This window comes from Tachysurus fulvidraco, chromosome 21, assembly GCF_022655615.1.
Source record: "Tachysurus fulvidraco isolate hzauxx_2018 chromosome 21, HZAU_PFXX_2.0, whole genome shotgun sequence".
NCBI classification, from domain to species: domain Eukaryota; kingdom Metazoa; phylum Chordata; class Actinopteri; order Siluriformes; family Bagridae; genus Tachysurus; species Tachysurus fulvidraco.
In genome coordinates this window covers 12,125,674-12,151,154 of record NC_062538.1, presented here as the reverse complement: position 1 = coordinate 12,151,154, position 25,481 = coordinate 12,125,674, and the positions used below count along the sequence as shown (strand labels likewise).

The 25,481-nt window shown below is 36.8% G+C and overlaps 3 protein-coding genes across 5 annotated transcripts; 1 reads left to right on the top strand and 2 right to left on the bottom strand.

Annotated features, from left to right (window-relative positions):
- Nucleotides 1–4,288: 4,288 nt before the first annotated feature.
- On the bottom strand, nt 4,289–9,800 carry rtn2b (reticulon 2b). 3 transcript variants are annotated; one of them, XM_047805362.1, is made up of 7 exons: nt 9,240–9,364; nt 7,738–7,945; nt 6,669–6,807; nt 5,385–5,454; nt 5,257–5,266; nt 5,109–5,167; nt 4,289–4,847 (listed from the first exon to the last, which is right to left on the bottom strand). In XM_047805362.1, exons 1-6 carry the CDS (start codon nt 9,277–9,279, stop codon nt 5,125–5,127), a joined length of 510 nt encoding a protein of 169 aa, XP_047661318.1. In that variant the 5' UTR covers nt 9,280–9,364; the 3' UTR covers nt 4,289–4,847; nt 5,109–5,124. The 3 variants fall into 3 exon arrangements, with proteins under 3 accessions (XP_047661318.1, XP_047661317.1, XP_026995743.2); XM_047805361.1 differs by having other exon boundaries at nt 4,296–4,847; nt 5,257–5,303; nt 9,240–9,352; XM_027139942.2 differs by lacking the exon at nt 9,240–9,364 and adding an exon at nt 9,664–9,800 and having other exon boundaries at nt 4,298–4,847; nt 5,257–5,303.
- Nucleotides 9,801–11,745: 1,945 nt separating this feature from the next.
- Nucleotides 11,746–18,294, top strand: ppm1nb (protein phosphatase, Mg2+/Mn2+ dependent, 1Nb (putative)). The gene is made up of 6 exons (XM_027139844.2): nt 11,746–12,467; nt 13,166–13,737; nt 15,417–15,534; nt 16,146–16,260; nt 17,071–17,134; nt 17,479–18,294. The coding sequence occupies exons 1-6, from the start codon at nt 12,056–12,058 to the stop codon at nt 17,503–17,505; spliced, it is 1,308 nt and encodes a 435-aa protein (XP_026995645.1). The 5' UTR covers nt 11,746–12,055; the 3' UTR covers nt 17,506–18,294.
- Nucleotides 18,295–21,643: 3,349 nt separating this feature from the next.
- kcnk12l (potassium channel, subfamily K, member 12 like) lies at nt 21,644–25,111 on the bottom strand. Its single transcript, XM_027140047.2, has 3 exons — nt 24,966–25,111; nt 23,944–24,645; nt 21,644–23,443 (listed from the first exon to the last, which is right to left on the bottom strand). Exons 2-3 carry the CDS (start codon nt 24,287–24,289, stop codon nt 22,440–22,442), a joined length of 1,350 nt encoding a protein of 449 aa, XP_026995848.1. The 5' UTR covers nt 24,290–24,645; nt 24,966–25,111; the 3' UTR covers nt 21,644–22,439.
- Nucleotides 25,112–25,481: the final 370 nt, after the last annotated feature.

Below are 25,481 nucleotides of genomic sequence, written 5' to 3'. Positions count from 1 at the left end.
CCAATAATACTCAATTATCCAATGAGCCCTTATGGACAGATGGACAGACAAACATATAGATAGATAGATAGATAGATAGATAGATAGATAGATAGATAGATAGATAGATAGATAGATAGATAGATAGATAGATAGATAGATAGATAGATAGATAGATAGATAGATAGATAGACTTGCAGTGGGACTTCATAACATTGGACCTACACTGGGTCTAGACTAGGTTGCAAGAAAGATAGGAACCTGGTATGAACACACACACACACACACACACACACACACACACACACACACACACACACACACACACACACACACACACACACACACACACACACACACACACACACACTGCAATAAGATTAAAACTCTTCTGAGCTTGACCCTGTTTATGTCTGAGGATCTCCGGAAATCCAGAGATTTAGGAACAGAGGGGAGCGGGGGAGGTTGAGAGGAGGGGAGGGTTTTGTGCTGTGCTTTAGTGACAGCTGAGATAACCAGCACTACACACTTTTATCTCTCTGTTCTTCAGCCCTCCTCCACCAGTCCTCACCTGCACTGTCCTGTGACTCCTTCAGTCTCTTTTAGCCCTTAAAGGACACCTGAAGTCTCTCATTCACATGGAAAAGAATTAATGAGCACTTTTATGTGTAGCTGTAACTGTAAATATAATGACACTAGTCTCAAAAGGTTATTTTCTTCATTTTGACAGCCATTTAAATACAATATAAATTTATACACAAAGCATCCATAAAGACCTTTATCACTTTATTAAACAAGTTTTAATTCTTAAATGCATATTCATTTAATATCATTTGTAATGTGTGCAAGATAGAAAGCCTTTTTAAACTCAAGATTAGTTTAACTCAAAAGACAACACACTGTTAAAGGCAATAAACTGTCTAAAACTAACTATAGTCCTATATAACACCTGGACACTTTCATTTAGTGCTGTTTTATAGTGAGGTTATCAAAGCCAGAAGAGTTTTTCTGTAATTTTCGTCATAATTGAATGGTTCTATATAGTTAGGTGGAAATATTGTGTAAGAATATTTACTTTTTAAATATGCAGCCCCTTTGACAATAGTGAACAATTCATCTGATTCAATAATAAAGAACAAAGAAAAACATGTATTGTTGATATAGTAAAGTTTTCCATAAGGAGATTATTATTTAACATTTATGGAAGTAATGTCTAGTGTCAGCACTTTGTAGAAGTCTGCTGAAACATTTCCAGCACAGGAATTTCTTCTTGACAGAGGAGATCACTGTGTAACATGACAAGCTGTATTTTTGTTGTCTTATTAACTTCAAGAGAAAGGAAAAAAGAGACGCTGGTGAGGGAACAACTGTTTGTAGCTACTATAATGTAAGTTATAAGAGGAATTTTTTTTCAATGTAACTGGAATTCATCATTCAATAAATGACTCATCATTCAACTTTTTATGGTAACAGTTACTCTGCTTCTTCACACCATCCCCTAACTGATTGTGTTGCTTTATTTTATCTATAAGAGAAGTGTTTAATTCCCCATATATGATTCCCCATAGATGGTGTTCAATCAGTATAAATGTTTTTTTTTTTTGTTTTTTTTTTTTGGTATGGGTATAAACCTTCAGTCTGCATGTACTGACACATAATTGTGTAGTGTGTTGTGGGGTAATTAATGTGGAGGAGTATTTTAGCCAAAAGTCTGCTCACACATCTGTGTGTGTGTGTGTGTGTGTGTGTGTGTGTGTGTGTGTGTGTGTGTGTGTGTGTGTGTGTGTGTGTGTGTGTGTGTGTGTGTGTGTGTGTGTGTGTGTGTGTGTGTGTGTAGAAGTAGTTGGTATGTCCATGTTTATGTGGAAATCTATGTGTCAACATTACAAAAGATTAAACACTGTTTGGTTTGTTTTTCACTATTTCTGCTTGTTGCAGATGTTTCTGGTCAAGGACTAGAAGCGGCTCTTGTTCGTGCTGACGTACCCCCTGATAGTATTTCCACCCTTTGGCTCTAAAAAGCCACAAACCCCAGAAATGCTGGCACAGTGATCTGACAGGATCTCCTCATGGATAAAATGACACATCTGATCTGCCTAATGCTCCAGGTTCGCTTCCTCCACATATGAGGAAGTGGAAACGCTTTGAACTATTCCCTTTGATTAGATATTAAACGATTGCAAGCCATTTTTTTTTTACCCGAGATGTAATATAATATGCATGCCATAATTTTCAACATCAAGAATAATGAAAATGTTAGATTATTAAAAGATGCACATCTCACCTTCTGAGTGATGGAATGTGATGAATCGGCACTATATTTCCTGCTCCTCAGAGGCCATCCTTGTTCTCTGGCAGGTCAGAGTGAATTTTGCTTGGACAGCATCCAATCTGACAGTACCTGACCAGAATCCTGCATTAGCCTGTTCACCTCTCACACAATAGATCAATAATGATTAAGAGACAAGGGCACTCTTAAAGTTATCCGGAACAAGTCTGCTTCTAGAAACAACTTCATGCAGTGTGCACAGGCATGCTTTGAGGTTGGAAACAAAAACTCTGGAGCAAGATATTTATAAAGTAATGGATAATGAATGATCCTTCTGTGCCAGTGGGTTAAGGGTTCCTCCTAGTTTACTTTAAAACAGTGAAGGAATGACATAATCGTCGTCTGTTTCTTGGTACACTCATTAAAACTTGGACATTTCTACAGTCAAAGCAACATGTCAGTATTAAATAATTCTCCAATAAAGAGACTTTACAGTCATGCCAAAAAGAAACTACTCAGTGTAAAACATTTCTAAACAGCATGACTGACTGACAACGGCTCCTTGTGAGCCACAAAATGTCATTTAAATTGATGAAAGAAATATTACTGTCAAATTTTTTTCCATTACCATTTTGAGCCAACAGGTGTTTTTGCGGCCAATCAGTTGGCTACCGTTTTATCCCTTGTTTAAACCATGATTTTTCAAATTTTAATCTCAAAGTCATCCCATCTACATGGCAAATCACAGGTTTTTATTAATGCATATATATTATATTAATGAATTGTTTCCATAGTAACAGCTAATATACAGAGAGGCAAAAAAATCCCATAATTTAAGACTAATAAAGCATGCATTTTACAGAGACAAATGTTTAATCACTGATATGGTAATGTTTTCCATTAGGAGATTTTTATTTAAGGAGTCTCCAGTGTGAAAACATTTAGAAGTAAAGTTGTAAATCTATTTATTTATTTATTTATTTATTTATTTATTTATTTATTTATTTATTTATAGAAATTTAACAGGAAATGGTTAGGTAAACCCTGCTAAACTGCTAATGAATTTATATTTGTAATCTTTCTGGTTTTGGTATGGTAGGAGTAGAGCAGATGTAATGGCAGGTCATATTAAATTTATGAAAATACATGTGCGGGAATTTTCCTTTAAATGTAAACTTACAGTAGAAAAGTTTTCATCCTGCATTATGAAAAAATAGTGTTGGCTTGCTGAAAAATGATATAGTCTTGTTCCGCCCTCTAGTGGAGAGAATACAGTATAGCGGTGTCCCACTCTCCTCAAATGACCAGAGTAATCTTTAACCGCTTTGGACAGTAATCTACACAAAAAAAAGTTAAGGTTTTTTAAAAGTTTTTTTTTTTTATGTACAGTTCTAAGCTTTTCAAGAGTCTTTCTAATAGAGTGTCATTGTTCTAGGTTTAAGGTTTTTCGAAATGCTTTGCTCAAGGCAACTTTGAAATGATGTAAGATAGCAGTGTTCGATTTACCTAGAATCAGTTTCTGATAAGACTCCATTAAATTATTCACAAGGTGAGATAGATAGATAGATAGATAGATAGATAGATAGATAGATAGATAGATAGATAGATAGATAGATAGACAGACAGACAGACAGACAGACAGATAGATAGATAGATAGATAGATAGATAGATAGATAGATAGATAGATAGATAGATAGATAGATAGATAGATTTTTTCTTCTGAGTTGAGTTTCTACAAAGAACTTTTAAGAAAAAAACCTGAAGAAAGAAGTTTCTAATTTTGAGAAATAAAAGTGTATTTACATTAATGCTAACTTTTACATATTAAAAAAGTTACACATGATAATTCATCCATTCATTCGTGGACAGTAAGCGCTTTATTCTGGTCAAGGTCATAGTGGAACTGGAGGTTATCCCAAAAACAGTGAAAACCAAGACTCTCTCCCTCTCTCTCTCTCTCTCTCTCTCTCTCTCGCTCTCTCTCTCTCTCTCTCTCTCTCTCTCTCTCTCTCCCTCTCTCTCTCTCTTTCTCACTCACACACACACACACACACACACACACACACACACACACACACACACACACACACACACACACACACACACACACACACACACACACACACACACACACACACGAGCACAGCAGCACTGCTACCTGCACCTTCATGTTACCCATGTGTGATAATGCTGCAATATTAAGCCCAAAGCAATCTAAAAGTCACATAATATCCTGCCATTAAAACTGATTCCTTTAATTCCATAGTTACAGTTCATTTACACAAGGGTGACATGAATTTCCCACTTTCGTTTCCAAAGCTACTGATTCATGTTTTCTTGCAGTCATAGAGACCAGCTGCTGAACTACTGTAGTAATTTTCAGTACATTCTCAGCACCATAAAGAAATTTGTCATTCTACTTCTTGTCATCCTACATCAATAATACCTCCCAGCCATAAATAAGACTTTACGTCCTTCTCTCCATCCATCCAATCTTTAGCTCATTATTTGGTCTTGAGTTTGGGTTTAGGAGCAGGTGCAGGTGCAGGAGTTGGAGCAGGAGGAGGAGTTTTGACTAATGACACCACAAGCTCAACTCTGGGAAACAAATACAGGATAAAAGTTTATTAATAGAAGAAGAATCAAAGCTATAACATCTGCCAGATGTAAAAAAAAAAATGTTTTGTCATTATTGTTTGCTATGTGTAAGAATTGAAGTAATTTAATCTGTTTATAAATAAAATAGATGAGAAAATGGTATAAATTATTCCTTCAAAAATAAAAAATATCTCTGCTTATAGTAACAACTAAAATTGTATGCACTAGAATTGTTTTGTCATTAAAATAAAAACATCTTACATCTCCTTCGTTTTTGTCACCAGTGATTGGACTGCACTGATAATCCTGTCAATTCGGCCCTGTCAAAATTATTGACAGTTATGTCAGAAATAGTTAAAAATAGTAAAAACACTGAATTATTAATAATCTAATTTCTTCAAAATCTAACCTGCTGTAGTCTGTATGCCAAAGGCAGAGAGAAAGCACAAATCACTCCTGGAGAAAGCAAAAAGAATGATATGTTTCTAGATCCTTAAAAACAACAAAGAAATTATATAAATGACAGGAAGCTCTTACCAGCAATCACAAGAGTTAGACCATTGGCTTTTATCCCAACATAGGTCAACATGTACAGAAGCACAACAAACTAGAAAAGAACAAAAAGAAAAAAGAAAAAACAGATATTTACTTAGTACAGGTTCTAATTTATTTAATTTCTCATCTGCTTCTGCATCTGCTCTCTACTTATTTATATATGTACCTCCTTTACTGCTGGAATTTGCAAGACAACTATTAGAATTAGCGAATAGCAAGAAAAACAACAACAGCCACTTAGTTGCTGTTTGGATATTTGAACCCACTACAGAACATCTGTGATAGCCAACATGTTAGCAAATAAGAATGACTATAAACTAGCTAAAAACATGGAATTTCACCTTATTTAGCCACCATGCCACTGAAACTCCTTTGGGTTTGGTTATAAAGCAATCAGAACAAGTTTTCCCAGCTAATAACCTAGCTTCCACTATTCATAGCAGAGTAAACATGGCAGCTAGCTGCAAATAGCAAGTGAAAGTGAATAATGTTTTCTAAACAGTTAAAATGTTAGTGGGAGAAATTACAATAATAATATTGGTGAAAACAGATATAGCTGCATTTTAGTCTCTCATCTGAGATAGATATACCTTTGTTAGTTTATGCTAATACTGCTGCTAATCCTGGTGTGTCTGTCATGATCTTTAAGTGTATTAAGCCTATATCTGTCATAGATAACTTGACTATATGTATCTTAACTAGCTTAGCAACATAATAAATAACAGTATAAGTCAGAAAAAAAAATTGGTACTGACTTCTGTGTTATTTTTACTCAAGTGAAATATAAATTTTTGCAAAGCAATTTTAACAAAGGACATTTAAAATGTATACATGTATATCTAGTGAGCAAATCAGAGGTGATGGTGGGAAGTCATGCAATTGTAAATAATGTCCCTCAAGGAACCTGAGGGTTTTGAACTTATGAGTTCATGAATATGAGCAGCAGAGTAATTTTTGAATTTATTATAGAATTTGTTTTACTTTGAATTCTAATTTATTAACATTATATCTGTTCAGTGAGTTGAGTGCAAAAATGTGTGTAACTTTTATTTTGTCTCTGTGTTTGTTTGTTTATTTTACATCCTTGTGTCTATTTATTATTTTAAACATTCTTTCTACAAATTATTTTATTCTTCTTAAAGACTTTTAGTAGTTGCTATTTGGTCTTTTAACATAACTGAACACATCTTCCCTTGAGTTTTAGAAGTGGTTCAGCTTGTATTGTATAACCTTGCTTATAGCAGAACTTTTCTCATGCATACAGACCTTCAGTGAGTCTATAATACTGTCGATGAAGAAGAGTCTCTTCAGCTCTGTAATTAAAGTAGCAATCAGGAGCACAATCTTCTCCACAACACGAACTGTGGTCTCATCTGTCAAAGTGCTGTCCTCATCCAAATAGGACCTTTTTTATTAATACAGAAGAGCATGAATATAACAAGAGATATAACGAGACAAGTGGCACAAGGATATTCTAGAATTCATCCAAACAACATTCAGTGCTTTCATGGTTAACATACACAACAATGCTAGGATTTGAATTTCCTAATGTCATTATATACTGTATAATGTCATTATATGCCAATGACATTTATCAGATGCCATCTTCTGATTATGATGAGTGACAGAAAGATTGAAAAGAAAGAAAATAATTTTTAAAAAAGAAAATTAAAAAAATTCTTTAAAAAAGAATTCTCTGCAAGTTTTGTGATGGCCAATTTCTACATACTAAGCAATGCTCCATATTCCACAGCACTGATAATTTCTCAAATCTAATTAGAAAGCAACATCTTGTCAGTAGGAACTTTTGTCGGTGTTTTGGTGTTTTTGATGGTGTTTTTTAGGGGCGGTCTCCATATAAAAAAAAAAAACTATTCAGTGAAAAATAGACATTACAGGAATGTTAAATTTTAGTTTAAATATGGTGAGGAAAAATTCCCTGAGATGACATGAGGAAAAACCCTTGAGAAGAACCAGACTCAAAAGGGAACCAATCCTCATCTGGATGACACATTGAATGTGATTGTCTATAATTTAATTTCTATAACTGTACACTATATAGTCAAGAGAAATTTATTTATTTGTTTGTTTTTTAAAACAAGTGTAATTGTTGATAAGGTGCAGTTTGCTTGTGAGGTCATTGTTTTAACAGTCAGAGGTAATGTTTATCAACACTGGAACATCTTCAGGACAGAGGAGTTTACACTGTATGGTTTCTCAGCAACATGACTAGCTGCATTTTTAATAACTGCATTTAAGAAAAGGGAGTAATTGAACTATTTATTGATGCTATAATGTAACTGATAAAAGGCCATGCTGTTGTTTATATGCTTACTGGAAGGGATGAGATCCATCATTAAGACGGACCAGGTCCATTGTTTTGAAGAGCAGACGTACAGGGAGGGTAAAGGCCATGATGCCCAGGCCCAAGTTGGAGAGAAGAGAGATGGTACTGAGCTGAAACAGGCAGGCTAAGCCCACCACCAGCCCTGTGAACACCAGTCCTGTTTTTCCCACATCTCGCCAATACAACAGGTCCACCACTGATGGAGGAAAATAACACATTCAGAATAACAAATTTCAAGACTATTAAAGAAAAACATGATTAGAATACCAAACAATAATTGCTTTTAATGTGTTATCTGAGCATTTTGTCCAGTTGAAGAGTGTGATTGCTCTTAAGGGTATTTCTATTTAAATATGCAAGGCATAACATATCAGGATTGCAGTGTTATGTGGCCCAATATGATGCAGATAATGTTTTCCAGTCAGAAGTTTTGTGGTTTCATTTAATTAAAGAACATGTAGGATTTTTTGTTATTCTTACTCTGCCTACAAAAGACTTTCCTGTTATCATTACAAAACCAGAATACTAAACTATAACCATTTGTTCCCACAAAAACCTTGTTGGAAAACCTAAAGTTACATATCTTTACCCATGACTATTACAAAGCTCTGACCCTGAAGACTCCTTAAATAAATGTCCATAAGCATTTAATAAATAAATGACTGCACATGTGGAGTGTTCACTATACAAGTCTCTGTGAATCAGCTGTTACTACAGAAGCAATAATGTATTAGAATAAAGACATTAATATAAAGCTGAGATTTGCAGCTTCACTATTAACAGACCTGCTATTAACAGAAAATAATTCACATCTCCTGTCGATTCCAAATTGAGAATTAAACTATATGGTATGAACCATCATAATGTACTGGTTTTGTCCATGATTCCTTGCTTTACTGTCCTTGCTTTACTGTCCTCCTTGTTTTTACAGGTATATGGTTCATGTTGTGGTACTCTAGATTTGTATACCTCATAATTATGGTTTTGGCATCTTTCATCCTGAGACAGGTCAAGGTAATTGAATATTGACAGGTAAAATCTGCTAGAATTTTACAGATTAATTATTATGGTGGTTCTACAAGCAAACAAGCAAACAAACAACTAAATGTAAAGGTTGTCTGCCTGGAGCTAGACTTTAGCTGGTCTTGAATACAACATTTTCAGTCTTACACATGCATTTTCGACAGCCCATATTTTGTGGACAATCACGTAACCTGAGTGTAGCATTAGCCCTGGAAAAATGTATAACACATATAACAAGACAGCAACGATGGATCAACAGATGCAATTCTCATTCATAAGAGTGCAGTGGCAAATAGTACCACAGCTCCGTGTAAAGTACCATTAATATCTCTGCACCTCGCATTGAGCTAACAGATCCAAGCAGCTGTTGCTTTTGATTATTCAGCAAACAGGTGCAAATCTGTGCCATAGCAATAACAGGTGGAAAGCCAGGGTGAGAGTTCGAATGCAACCTGCTGGAAACTCACATAGACAATAAAGAAGGTCTACGGTAAGTCCCATAGCCATGCTATCAATCCCCTTAATTCAGGCAAACATGGCTGGTCCAGATTAAATCACTCAACGAAGTCATCTGGTGGCATAGCCGAAACAAGCCAAAGAGAGAGTCTCACCTCAAATATCACATTCAAAAGAAGCACAGTATATGCTAGAGCCCAAGGCCTATAGATGATCCCTCCATCAGTTCACTTCTACTTGCCAATATCCTGTAAGGAAGCCCGCTGTGATGAACTGACCCGTCATCAGTCTTACTGTAGCTCCACTAAGCACTGCTGCCAAAAAGGTTCCAAAACCTGCTACTGCTGTTTATCTGATGGTATCACAATACCATCAGATTATCCTCTATATATTATGTGAGTTCAGTTCCTATTGAGTCCTGTGGACGTGTCTCACCTTTGCTGGCCATTTCTGCTGTCTTTACGTCAAACCCCCCTCTCCTCCCTGCACTCCTCAGACCCAACAGGCTTTTTTTGGCCACCACTAGCACTGTCAGCAGTGAAGACCAGACCAGACCTAATTATATCCCCCACCAATTGGACACCCCATCTTTACACACACGCACACACACACACACACACACACACACACACACACACACACACACACACACACACACACACACACACACACACACACACACACACAAACATAAACCACTCCCTATTTCACTCCCCATAGTCACTCAAAGCTCAAGGACTTTACCATGTGCTTTTGTGTAGAGAGATCTTGAAACTGTACTTCTTTATCTTGCTTTGCCCAGCAAAATTAATCTCTAGGGTTGTGGTAAAAGAATAAATGTTGGCCATTAATGTTTAATGAACAGAAAATGGATCTTGTTCTTTATAGTGATGACTTGCTCAACTGAATCACAATTAATTTTCATGATTAGAGACTTCTAAAGTTGACAAAGGGAGTGCTGCCGGTGAATTGCTATTACTGTACATGCCTAATGTTTAATAAAAATGTTTAATGATAAATAACTTTATTAGGAAGACCTGTACACCTGTTCATGCAATTATCTAATAACACAGTTGTGTGGAAGCATTGCAATACTCAAAGCCATGCCAATTCGGGCCAGCAACCTTCGGGTAATGTTCACCACTGTCAGAATAGGGAAAAAATGTGATCTCAGTGATTTTGACCATGACATGATTGTTGATGCCACAAGTTCTGGTCTGAGTATTTATATAACTGTATTCATACACAGCGGTCTTTATATTCTCTAATAGCTTATTCAGAATGGTGATGAAAAAACATCCATTAAGCAGCTCTTCTATGGACAGAAATACCTCGTTGATAAGAGAGGTCTTTAAAGATTGTCCAGACTGATTCAAGTTGACAGAAACCTAACTCAAGTAATTACTCTATACAGTTGTGGTGAGCAGAAAAGCATCTTAGAAAGAAAAAAAAGTGTTCTTTTTGCACTTTGAGTTGTTAACCAGTCAAACATCGCTTGAATGTCACAGTCGATTTGCATATTGTTGCTGAACATTTAGAATCCATTCATGTCCACAATCTTCTGATGGCTACATCCAGCATGATTATGCACCATGTCTCAAAGCAAAATTCTTCTCAATCTGGTTTCATGAAAAGGACAATTAATGTTGATTTGAGTGCAATGGGAGGCTCTACCTAGGATTAACATCGTGTTCTTAATTTGTTACCTGCTCTTGTCCAGCAATAGGCCATGTTCATATCTGACACAAACATATAAACTTAAACAGATCTAAAATGAAAAAAACCTTATCAAATCAATTTCATGGCAATAAAAAAATGTATACAAAGTTTATTTAAAGTAATTTTAATATTATATGAAATTAATAGGTCTTTAAATTAGTAAAAACTGTTCATAACTCTGTAATGAGGGTGATATTCTATTATGATAGTACAAGTGTTTTAATAATCTTTCAGTGCAGTCAAGCATTCAGGCCACAGAGATGAGTCAGATGGATAAAAATAGCCTTGATGTGCCCGGAAATATCATCTTTATATCTGAATAAACCTCAAGCTGGACACAGCACAGTACATGGCAAACTGAGCTCTTTCTCTGATGCATAGTGGATGATATATTGGTGATAGCTAAATGCTTTTTTCCATTTGTCTATTAGGATATTCTAAAAACACTATTCATGTCGGATGCTGTACAATGCAGACATTGTCATTGTCTTATGGCCTTGCAAAAACTGGAACTTGTGTGTTTGCCAACATCCTTTTTTCATTAAAAGGTCATCATATGAACATATGTCTATACTAAATTATATCTCTTTTACCCAGAATGCATGGCTTCCTTATCTACAATAATGGAAATAGTTAAAAAAAATAGGGAACAAACAGAGAAATGGAAAATAAAAAGGAATCAGTGACAGTGGTACAGAGATTGTGCATGCGTGTGTGAAACAAGGAGGAAGGAGGGGAACAGTAGGAAGGGATTGGAGGGCAGAAATAGCTCAGCCAATCAGTGGAAAGACAGGCAAATAACAGGTTTGGGGAGAAGAGAGGGAAGGGAAGAGCACAGAGCAGGACGAAGACAATTTGTACAGACCGGTAAAGAATGAGGATAGGTGAGACTCCTGAACACAGCAAGTAATGGGTAGACTAGCAAGAACCAAGATACCTGGATTCTATTATTTGCTGATGTTTGGAATAGCAGAATCAGTCTTTGAGGCAGTCATGTTCTGAAGACCCTCAGCAGCAAGGCTGCACACAACAGCCAAGGCAGAGACAGAACACAGGGGCGGAGGTTGGAAAAAAGAGCCTGGGGATTTAGACACTGATCAAAGACAGCATGAGAACATCCAGGAAGGGAAGCGTAGAAATGCCAGCTTTTGTCTGGCAACTGGTAAAGGAGACAGAGAAACGGGTCACCTCTTTTTTTAAAGGAGGGCGTGGGGGAGGCGGGGGTGAGCCAGCTGAAGGAGAGGAGGCTGGAGAGGAGGAGGGGGTCATCCCCAGTCCTTACCTTGAACGTCCTGTGCTGGACAAATATTTTGAAGAGGGCTGTGCCAACTGGGGCCTCACCTATGCTCTGGGCAGCATGCAGGGCTGGAGGGCCCAAATGGAGGACTTTCATAACTGCTTTCCTCAGCTGGGTGGAGAGCTCTCTCACTGGGGCTTTTTTGCAGTGTATGATGGCCATGCTGGGAGCACGGTGGCTCAGCACTGCTCACGAAACCTGCTGGAGCACATACTAGGAACAGGTGAGTTCAAAGCTTATCCAACCCATTACATTGTTTTATTTCTTTTTGGCAGGGTGGATAGTTATGAGGTAAAATGTTTAACCTGTTTTGTGGCTTTTAGTGTCTATGACTCATCGGGAACATCAGCTGTATTTTAGAGCATTTGTTTTGCATGATTACAATAAATTGCATCACTCTATGCAGAGGAATATACAGTAGCTTCATGTGCTAACTGACATGTATAAGAAATTAAGAACATTCCACTAGCACAACTTTACTAATGCAAAATTCAGTTTAGTAACTTTGTCATTAAGACCTGTATGATGCATTTATTCAAAGCAACTTACTTAATTTAATTGAGAAAGGATAAAGTTCAGTAGTTAAAGGTTACACCCCTTGCTCAAAGAACCCAGTGATGCTGGGATTTAATCGCTCATAATCTGTGTATTAAACACATGAATAACTGTCAGTGTCACTGCGCAAATACTCCCAAACTTAACCTGTGCAATTACCTTAATAAATCAAACATGTTGTCATGATTTGAATAGCCTGAAATGTTGAACTGATGGATAACATAGAGAACATTATATCAGGTTTCCCATGGATGGCCTGTAGTCATTACTTCAAGACTTTTTTACTAATATTTGTCTACGTTGAAGGTAATTTATATAAGCTAATTTATGTTGCACTAGTAAATGCATTCTGACTGCATCTTGCAGGTAAGATCCGTGGAGAGGAAGATGTGGAACAGGTAACTGAAGGCATGAGGGAAGGCTTTTTCATAATGGACAAACACCTCCATGCAATGGCCTGCCGTGAAGGCTGGGAGCGTGGAGGCACCACTGTGGTTTCCACTTTGATCACTCCACACCACATTTATTTTGCAAACTGCGGAGACTCAAGAGCAGTTCTCTGCCGTGCTGGGAGAGTGGCCTTTTCAACAGAAGACCACAAGCCATTCAGTCCTGGAGAGAAGGAGCGCATTGAGAATGCTGGAGGCTCAGTCACTCTGCAGCGTGTTAATGGCTCCCTGGCTGTCTCCAGAGCTCTTGGTGACTTCAGCTACAAGTCGGTCGAATGGCGCCCAGCTACTGAGCAGATGGTCTCTCCAGAGCCAGAGATTTCAGCCGTGGAGCGTTCACCGGCAGACGAGTTCATAGTTCTGGCATGTGACGGTGTTTGGGACACAGTCAGCAACGAGGAACTCTGTGCGTTTGTGCGCAGCCGACTAAGAGTGTGTACAGACCTGCGTGATGTCTGTTCCCAGGTCATTGACCTTTGCCTCTATAAGGTAGGCCTGTACTTAATAAATAACAGTAGAAAGTAAATTGCTGTAAGTTCATCTATTAGACTTCATTTATACCTATAATTAGTTAACAGTTTCTGTCTCTACATAATGTATGACTCCCACGAGTCTTCTGTTTCACACTTGAGGACTGCAAGGTGGGATTTTGCTAATGGATGCATTTAGAAACCAACAACACCAATGCTTCATATTTTGTTGGCATGACTGTATTTAGAGCAGCACAGAAAAACACCCACTCATTCTCTTTCACAAGTCTACAGTGTCTTAGTTTGACTTGAGCTGTATGATTATGTAAGAGTAAAGATGACCTACTGGCTGCGGCAGGCTTTAGAGGAGAGTCACTAAGCTCTATTTTGTGAAGACAGTACCACAGATTCAAAGCAAATCTCTAAGCCACAATTGGATGATCTACTTTTAGCCGCAGGGCGAAATTAGGACATTTAACGTAGCACAGAGTAGTGTCAGGACACAGGGCCAACAGTAAGCCACACATGCTCTTGGAACAAGCTGCATGTGAGTCACAACATAATAAAAGATCACAGATGTGGTAGTCCAGGGGCAGTCTTTTATGATGTAATCCCTATGTCAACACTAATCCCATACACTGTCATACTTTTCAGACTTTTCCAAATTCTACATACAAAAACAATTGTATCGAGTTTTTTATTAGGAACAGCTGTTCATTGGTGAATTCATTATGTTATCTAATCAGCCAATTATGTGAGATCAGCAAAATCATTTAGATACAGGTCAAGAACTTTATGAAACTTCAAACAACATAATGAATAAAAAAATGTAATGTCTTTGCTTGTGGTATTTGTGGGATTGGTACCAGATTGAGAATTTCAGAAACTGCTGATCTCAGATTTTCAGTAACAATAGTCTGCACATACAAACCAAAAAATAAATGGTGTAGGTAGGTCTGCAGACTGAAACACCTTTTTGAAAAGAGAGATCAGAGAAGAATGACCAGCCCTATTGTAATTCAATAACCTTATTGCAAAGAACTCTCATGGACAGAGACTCAACTAAGTTGGTAATTTTTTTTATCTTCAGTTTGTCTGTATTTGTTCAGTTTGTCTATATTCAGCCTCAGATTCGTGTTCTTGCCTGACAGGAGTAGAACCTGCCTGACAATTTATACTTATGGCATTTGTCAGAAAACCTTATTCAGAGAAACTTGTATTTTTATCTTATCTTATACAATTAAGCAACTGAGGGTGAAATGCCTTGTTTAGAGGCCCAGCAGTAGCAGCTTGGTAGACCTGGGATTCGAAATCACAGTCTTCTGATCATTAGCCCAACACCTTAACCACAAAGCTACCACATCCACATCCACTACCATTATCTACTGCTATCATCCACCTCAAGGTTCAATGTTTTCTGCATGCTGAAATGTTTTTTTTGCTCACCGAGGTTGTAAAGAGTGAGGGTTTCTGTTACTTAAACTTTCCTGCCAACTCAAACTTATTCGGCTATTTTCCCATGACTTCTCTAATTGATATTTCAGTGGCTACAATGGTGAAACAGTACAATAAGTAACAATGGACCTGCATAGCCTCAGGCTAAGCTCAGGTTAAAGTGGACTAGCTGTGGTAAATTAAACTGATTGAAAAGGTAAAAATCCTCCATATTATAATTTCTTCTAAATTGTTGCTCTCCAGGGAAGTCTTGACAATATCAGCATCGTTGTGGTGTGTTTCCCTGGTGCCCCCCAGCTGTCTCCTGAGGCACTGCACCGGGAAGCAGATTTAGAGGACTACCTGGAGTCAAAAGTCGCTGGTGTGTAAAAAAGTCTATATAATTACACTTTCTTTCTTCAAACTGAATAGATATTTCACCACTGTTACCCATTTCCCTTTATTATTTGGTTAGGGTTTTTTTTATTGTATTTTCATTCAAAAATCTTTTTTATTGTATTTTCATTCTTAATTTCATAAAGATAGACTTTGCTATATCTGATTATATACTACACTAAAAAAATTGCATTCCCTACCAAGTGCTGTTTGTATTTGACTAGTTATGACTAGTCTATAAGCTTTGACTACTCTTTAGGCCCCCCCCCCCAGCCACCTCAAGCAAGCATTAATTACACTTACCTGTTACTTATTATTTTGTTACGTGTCCCTATATAAATGCCACTAGGTTTTTTTTAGTTTTAGTTTAATATCTACAATAAGGAGAATAAATTATTCAAATTATTAATGTAAGACAGATAGATAGCATGTGGATTAATGGATATAAGCACAAAACTTTCCTCATACTGCAAAAATATTCACCATGAAATATTCATTATGAAATATTGATTACCTCTTAATATATCACGGTAACAATAGATCGTTCTTATCTGTTATCACTAAAAACTAATGAACTTCATGAATTCCTCTGGACAGAAATCTTCGAGGAACTGAGTGGAAGAGGAGACGAACCTGATCTCTTGTCAGTTCTTACTGTTCTGGCTTCTGTGGAGATCCCTGGCCTACCACCAGGGGGTGGCCTTCAGAGCAAGTAAGACACTGCACATTTCTTACTCTCTTAATACAAACAGTCAGAACATGGATGCTGTCTCATGCTGCTGCTATATTTTTCTTAAGAGGATCTACAAAGTTTTTTGTAGATTTTTGTAGACTTCATTTTTGTGGAGCAAGAAATGCAGTATAGTACACTTCAATTAACATAAATGATGCTTCAGTGTTTTTAGATGACTGTCATCCAGGAAAGTAAAGAAAATAGTGCAAATTAATAAAGGTATAAATAACAATTAATCATTAAATGTCATGTTGCACTATTAAGTACCAATATTTAAAATTTAACTCGCATGGATCGAGCTGGCAGCTCAACTGAAATTAATGATTAACTGAAACTTAGTGATGATGCATGATGATGATTAAATCCTAATCCTAAATCCGAACTCAACTGAGTCTGAAAACCTTGTTCATTAAAGCAAAAGAAAATTGTGCAATCTTTGAAGTCTTGCGTTGTGAGCTTTGGCATTCAACATAAAACAAGTTATAATTAAGCCCAGTTCCAGTTCTAAATTGTCAGTGTTGTTTTACCAAAAAAAAAAAAAACACAAGTAACTCCGTGGTGTTGGCTTTAAACAGCATTTCATGTGTTTCATGGTTTTGTCGGAGATCTACTTCCATTACTTCAGTACTATTGGGGGACAACATGCATCCAGTACATTTGGGGACATCATGCATCTACATGTTCTGATTATATTCTGATTGTGATTCTTTTTAAGTGTAAAAGCACAAATTATAGAGTAATAACTGTATCTAATATATAATTACTTTTTTTTTTTAATTAAATTTGCAGACGAAACTGTATCATCTCTGCTTACTATCAGCAAAAGGAGGCTCGTAAAGCCAGATTAGCCCAGGTAACTTTTCTGTATTTCTATACCAAGCATGGATATTATACATATTACATTTGTATTACATTATTACATATTACTATTATATAAATAAATCACATTTCAAGACATTTTCACTATCAATGTCTAAAATTATTGGCTGATAATATACTAATTTCAACTTTAGAAAATATCAATAGAAATATGTTAATTAAATCTTATATAACAAAAAAGAATAAATATTATAAGATGGTATTTTTAGCAATGAATACATTAATACAATACATAAGAATATATGTGTAAATACCATGTGTGGTTTTCTGCTCAGGTAAATAATAACTGTATAACTGTATTATCATTTATGGTTTCAGGAACTTGGTTCTGCAGATTCCACTTAGAGTCATCTTCTAAACCCTACAGACAGACTGCTACCTATACTCTGCGTCATCTAAAAATATCTTTATGAGTAAGAAATGGATTTATCTGATTGCACTCAACAAGCTTTGCAATTGATTTCTTATCTTAAAGGGTGGGGGATCTCTCAGTAGCTAGAAGGATTATTTCAATCTACTCACGTCTCATGATAATGAATAATGAATGTAATGTATATGTATGTATCTTATGTTTCCAGAATGATTTCCTATATATGATAAATACCTATATTCAATGTAAAAATGGCAACACTCAGGTAATTTGTATTAAAAAAAACATTTAAAGCAAAGACATTTGGAGTTTTAAAGAAATATACTGTATTTGACGTTAAAAGAAGTTTTTGTAGCATTGAGTCTCACTGAACTGGTCAGAATGAAGAAGTGGTGTTCCTGATTAGTTCTGCATGTGAACGCTGTAAAAATATCAGATACAACCACATACAGTGAGTTGTGAATATACACACCCACATCACAGTCACTCACAAAGATCTTCAGATGTCTTTTCCTGTAATTTGATCTGATGTTTGCATGGTCTGTGTTGTGCTGCCTTACTGACCACTTACAATACCAACACCAATTAGATGGACAGCATTAATATTATTAATAGATTCTCTATTGTCTAATCAACAAAAAGAAGTATTTTATTGTATAATGTTATGTGAAATAACCTTTGTGCATATTTTACACATCTTGTATATGGACAACGTTTGTGGTAATGTAAAGGTCAACTCCTTAAAAATAAAGGAATAAAACAGATGAGCTGGTTAATAAAATGTGGGTTTATTTGTAGCAGCTGCTGCTTTATATAGTATGAGGTATCACGCCAGACTCCATGTGTAAAGGTTAACAATTCAAACAGCTATTTTCTAACTTTTAAGATGCATCTACTGTAGACGTTATTTCAAGCCGTTCATGGTGAACCATTTTCTGATATCACTGAGTTGAGAGTGGAAACACTTTATACAGTATCTTTTTCTTAATAATGTGCAAGACATTAACACATAATACGTTTTCTTAATAATGTGCAAGATTGAGGTGTCTGCAATGAGTTTAAATAAAAAAGCTAAAACTGACCCAATATTTCCAATGTTTATCGACTGTTTAGGGTCTTAAATATTTTCAGTCTTCTAGAGCAACAATGTCACGTTTCATCATTTTACTTCTTAACTAAATCAATAAATGTGTCTGCATTGTCAACAAAGTAATCGATGTTACATAGAGCAAATTTAAGCTATAAATTTTTTTAATTTACAAAAAGAAAATACATTCTCTGGTCCAGAAAATACAAAAATAAATAAACAAACAAACAAACAAACAAACAAACAAATAAATAAATAAAGCCATCCCCAAGATCATAATAAAGCGTCAGTTATGTTGGCTTGTAGAAGCCAACAGTCTGTTTTGCTTATTCTTCTTAGACAAAAATATATATCAAGAGTAAGTCCTCCTAGGACGTTTGAGCCACATGCACCAAAATCGGTTATGTCGTAGACCCTGGTGTAAAGTTTGTTGCCATTGCTTTTCTAAGCAATCCAAGTACCAGTACTCATTGTACCAGGTCTCAAATTAGACAACCATTATAAATTTAGAGGTTTATAACTCGGCAAGCTTTTAAGCTATCTACACCAAATTCAGCCAGCTTCTTTAAGGTGATACTCTGGACAAAGGTTTAAATTGGTGTACCGACTGGCCTTTCGGTTTTCCCACAGCCAAAATATGCAAAATCAAAAAACTTTCCACAACATTGACATGTGATATATCAAAACACTCAGAATAATGAGGGGAACTTCCTCACATTCGGATGATGTCATGTGACATCACGTGCTGCCCGCCTCCAAAAGTATTGGCACCCTAGCATACCAGCCTTTGTAAATACTTGCTCTGACAAGCCAACATCAAAGTTTGTCACGACGAACTTTACAAATCTATTTACCCTATAGCATCTTTTGGTTTTCAGTCATGAACTAGGACTAGCAGGTCACTCCTTAGATTCACTCATAATTTTGGATTCAAGTAGAACAATTTAGTTTGTTTAAAAGGTAAATGTGTAGGTATCTTCACATAGAGAAGCTCTACACAGTTACACCAGCGTTTCTCATTTCCAGTTAAAAGGACCCACTAACTTGCACAGCCCCATGTTTCCAGGTTCAGAACACACCTGATTCTGTTAAAAGATGACAGAGTATGCTGAGGAAAATCAACTAGTACTGGAGCAGTGTTGTGCAAAGCTACACAATTTATAGTTCCCAGTAATCCCCAAAACTGTGAAATGTTTTCAAGGCTACTGAGCTTATATTTAATATTAAGAATGAAACATTATACTTCTTATACATTTATCACCAAATATAATGCTGTTGAACATTTGTGAAACTGTGTTAACACTGATATTTTAGCAGCTCTAAATCTTTCCCTTAAGCTCTTCATTTTTCTTTCTTGTTAAGGTTATGAGACCTCACATGTTGTCCTATTGCTAAGAAACAAGAAGACTTTTCTGTGTCTGAAAAGTTACTGTAGTTGATACAAAGCTCTGACATTGGATACTCCATCCATTAAACTCCTTAAAGAAAACTTCACCAACATTTACACATATTTTAGAAGTCCCTGTGTAAGCTGTCAGTACATAAATATAGTAATATACTATAATGGGTATATTAATAGAAATCTTTCACAGCTGCCGTTATTGAAAATTCAATCAGTTCAATCAGCTTCAAGAATTTAACAGTCCAACTGAGGAATGTGAGATGTTCATTTAGGGCCTTATATTTACAGTTGAAGAAGACCTGCATGAATCTAATAATATCTTGGCATTTTAATAAAGGCTGTTGATGCAGATGAAGAAGATGGTACTAATACTGCATCTTAGATATTTATTATGAGATAAAAGCTCACAATCTCTTAGAAACTATCATTATTTTAAAGTGTAGGTTTGAGGAAGAGGTTTATAATCACTAAACCATCTAAACTTTCAGCCTCGAGGGGGCACCAGCACGTAAGTCCTCAGCTTACACTCCTGAATACGTCATGAGAATACTGTGTGTTTGGTAACATCATCCTGTTGATGCTGTTGTAACAATGGGGCCACCAGTGTTCCTCAGAAAGAAACAACAAACAAGAAAGGGAAGATGTGGAAGCAGTACACAGGCTAAGGAAGAAATACGGTATGCAACATGCCCATGAATAACTTCTCTGCCTTTTAAAGTGTTCATTCTGCAGATACAGTACTGTATATGGTACTAGTGGATAAACGAGAAGCTATTTACAACATTGTACAACATAATATCTACAGAATCTGCATGTTTTACATTCCGTCTCTAGATATAGTGCAGCTTTCTGTACAGTTTTATCTTAGACATAAAGTGTCTTTAAAAGATTCTTATCCGAGAGCGACACGGCGGTGGCTGCATCGCTCTCGTAAATCAGTCTGTATGAACTGAAGGGTCAATGAAGAAGCTCTCTGAAGTCCCAGTCTGATTGCTCACAGTATAAACCAATCACTTCAGCTGTCCAAAGTGACTCTCGGATGAGCTGATACAATTGCAACGTTTCACTCTTTAACATTTCCACTCGTATAAGATGTGAAACTTTGATACGAGTCTTTTTTAAGTGGAGAAAAATTGTTCACGCATAAACCAACATCATGATCACATAACACTGTGTGTCTGTGACGTGTTAGAAATGAACAGATTTAGGCAGTGTTTCTAACTTTAGACATTAATACACATCTAAAATTCTGGACCCCATCAGACTCATTTATATATATTTAGTCTGGTTTTATTAGAAATATTTCTATTACGTCAAATGTAGTGGATTAGATGTTTTGATTTTTAGTTTTGCACAGGACCTACATAGATAATTTAAATGACAACTAATGCATGTCTGTTCTTTCCATTTATTTCTATAAATAAAATATTCATATATATGTGGTTAATTAAGGGGTTCTCAAATTCTCACATTTTTGTAGCCTAGGAACCCTTTAACTGTAAAATAAAATCCACAAAACCTCAAAACAGATTTATTTAATGAATATTATTTAAATGTGTACAATAATATTATGTCTAATAATGAACTTTTCATTACAAAACTTCGAATTTTCGAACATTTTTGTTCGACATTACTAACAACCATAATTGCATTAAATAAAACATATTAAATTTTCATGACCACTGAAATAACCTAATATTAGAAATAAATAATAAATATAATAACCTTGATAATGGTGGTTTTTGATTTCCACCACAGTAACTACATTTTTAAAAAAGTCACAGATCACCTAACTGTGCTTCATGGACCCTGTTACTTTGAGGATCATTGCTTTATGTCACTGCTTTAAATGTATGTAATGTTATTTTTATATTTATTTTGTTATCAATTATAATTAATGTTTCTGGTTCAATTCCAATTTGAATTTCTGGTACCTTTATGAGACTGGGCCCAAACAAGTGACAAACTTGGTGGCAAACTAAGGCATGGAATATTTTCAGTCTCTCATGTTCAGCTACACCCTAAAGTGCATCAGTGGAAGTGCCTTCAATTAGGTACTGGATGTGGATATTTACACAAAAGCTTTCAGGTGAGCTTTTTTGTATTTGCTACATAGACTAGCTAAAGTGCAAGACTAAAGAACTAAAATTTAAATACCATACATATATTGGATGATTGTTGTGATGGGAAATTGACTATATTTCATTTAGTTTTTATAAGTAATGTTAAATGCTAATAAACTATAAGTAGCTGGGCTTCATCAGACACATTTAATAGGCTTAATATTGGCTAAATAAAATGGACTAAATTCTATTTCCACACTAAACCACTTCTCTAACATTGAGCAACGTTGTAATCAATCTGCTCATTCAAGAAATGCACCGGACGATGAATAGATGCTATGATCCGCTGTCACAAAATTATCTGTCAACGCTTGTCTCTTGAAGGCGGTTATTCATGATGGCGAAGGCTCCCACTCCTACAGAAAAGCCGTTCTGCCGAACATGGCTCTGTCTTGGGTTTCCATGGGCGGTCTCTGAGAGCTGCTTCTGCAGAATGGCAAGAGAAACCTTGTTGGCCATAAAGTCATTGACAGAGATCATTTCTCCTGAGAGTCTGTGCCCTGTGAGATAACCTCCATCTGGGCCAAGGCCAGGATCAGTCTCACTATCACACACTGTTTCCACTGATGCATTAGTGAAGCGTTGCTTACGCGCAGACTCATTGGCAGGAGCTGGGTGTACAGCATTACGCTTCTGTGCCCTTTGCCGGGGGTTTCCGGTCATGGGGTGCTGGTTGCGCCGCTGGCTGGGGAGGCAGCAACAGCAGCATGCCGAGCCTTGCCTTCTGTAAGTGTGTCCTCGGCAGGGACACTGCAACCTGCTGCAGTCCAGCTTAGCCAGGATCCAGTTTAGGGTCTGCTTTATGATGATGGAAATGACATTAAAAAGTGAGTAGATGCAGCAGACACCCATAAGGATAAAAAGACAGTTCCCCAGTCTGTAGGCCTCCTGTGCCTTGTAGCTCTCCCTCTGACTACTCACTAAGTCTCCAAAGCCAATGGTGCTGAAGGCCACAAAGCAGAAATAAAGTGAGTCAAAGTAATCCCAGTCTTCCATAGACGAGTACAGTGCTGAGGCACAGCAAGCAATCAGTAGCGCCGCAACCCCAAGGATGAGCATCACATAGTAGACAGAGGGCTTCCAGCCTTCTAGACTGTCATCCTCACTGTGAGCTTCCTCTCCTCCAATGCCAGCACGCCGCAGTTGCCTCTCATGACACCAGCGCATGATGTACGCCAACATGGTGATGATGCGCTCCAGGAAGAGGTTGAAAAACAGAATGGTCGCGGCACAACCAATGAGTCCATAGAATATTAAAAATACTTTTCCCCCTATCGTCACAGGTGTGGTCATGCCAAAACCTGCAAACAAGCAATGATTCAGCATAATAATAAAAAAAACATTCACATAAATACATGGCTTTCAAAGTAGCAACATGTTTATTTGTAGTGCTCTCTGCTGCTTAAAAGTGGAACTGAACAGTAATATTTGAATCATTCTCATATCTGCCATTAACCAATCCACTTTACTCTTCTTCAAAATTTCATACAGTATGGCTTTTAGTTGCTTAAATATGGGTAAAGTAATGTTAATTACAGGACAAATGAATGTGAAGACAAGCCTGAAATGATGAAATCCCCTAGATCATATTAACTGCATACTAATAATGCAATTCACATTTTTTCTAAGACATGTTTAAAATGAAATAAATTACACTCTATGAAGGCCATATGAAGGTTTGAAGTGTCTAACTGCACCTTAAAATAACTAACGGATCAGCCATGTCTTGGTCTTAATGTGATCACTGGGAAAAAGACTTCAAATTAAGCCCATTAATGGTGTAAGACTCAGAAAAACTGACCTATTGTTGAAACTACAGTACCGACAAAGTAGAATGCTCCAGAGAAGTCCCAGCGAGGTCTCAGAGCATCCACACGGATACCCGTGATGAAGGCCTCCTCATAGTGCCTCAGCAAATCCTTCAGGCTCTGCACACTCAGCTTGTGCTGCCGGGTGAAGTTAACCAGATGTTCCTCCCAGCGCTGGTGTGCCCGCATTTCGGATGGACGCTCAAGGGCAGAAAACACCAGTGCCCCACAGAACAGGTACAGGAGGATGAACACCGCCAACAGGCCAAAGCGAGCATTGTCCTCATTCAAGTGCAGTGGGAAGCAACAGCTGCTGCTGACATCCGGTCTGCGAGGCATGACTTAAGTACCAGCAGGAAATGACACTGCCAAACAAGCATACACAACCACAAAGCCAGCATATATATGCACACATGTGCATATAAAAAAATCACACAAGAGATTTGTCTACATAAATGAGCTGATATGGATGGTCTCTCTAGTCAGTATTCCTCTTCTTCAGTGAGGCAGTAACAGAATCTGATCAGTTCCCAAGGCTTCACAAGATGCCATTCTGCACATTGTGTGGAACATTAAGCTGCAGACCAAATCCTGATGGCTATCTCCTGCCATGCCAGTGTCCAGTTTTGATACATTCCACTTTAGTAAACATTAAAGGGTTCTTGATGAGCCATCCACCTTCTGCACCATCATTTCTGCAAAAAAAAAAAAAACTACACTTCTGTGTAGTGACGTCATATGGCATTGAGAAAGGACAGAAATGTTTTTTACTTCATTTTTAAATTTAGAAGAATAATTCAGGATATTGTTCTACACTTTTACCCATGATAAAATCAGGTCTTGAACTAAGTGCATATAAAAACAATGCACATATGTATGTAAAAAAAAAAGTATGTACTGGAAAAAAGTGTGAATAACTTTTTTTTGTGCATTCAATCAATAAAAATGTACTTTAATTATAAACTTTTCATGGTGCACCATCGTTTTTGAAGGCTGAAGGAAACATTACACTTACCTGTTCACCGATTTATTGTCAGACTATGAGAATATATTCTCAGTAAAAATCGACCTGGCTGCATTCCGCGTATTTTAGCTGGCAGTTTAAAAACAAGAAGAATATTTTTTCCCGGTCCACAATCGGGCTACATGAGTCGTGACAGCTCTGAAGCTTCTCAGTAAATGGGACTGAAGTGGACGACAGCGGCACAAGTGCGCTCCAAGGCAGGGTTGCCAGGTTGGATCGCTCTTTTCAGACTAAATAGACAAAATGCGTTTTCTGTGAAGCCCTTGTCATCAATGGGGAAAATAAAATTAAAAAAAAGATTAATATGAATTATTCTTGTGCAGTTCAATTTTCCCCAATGAATGTTAAATGTTGTTTATTTATCCTTATTTAATATTCCGTTTTAATTCTCCCTGAAATCATGGCAAAGCGTCCCGATAATCCCAGTTGTCGTCGAGACAAAACTCTTTCTCACCCACTTGCAACCCCAAACGTAATCAGAAAACACATGAACAAAAATACAATCTG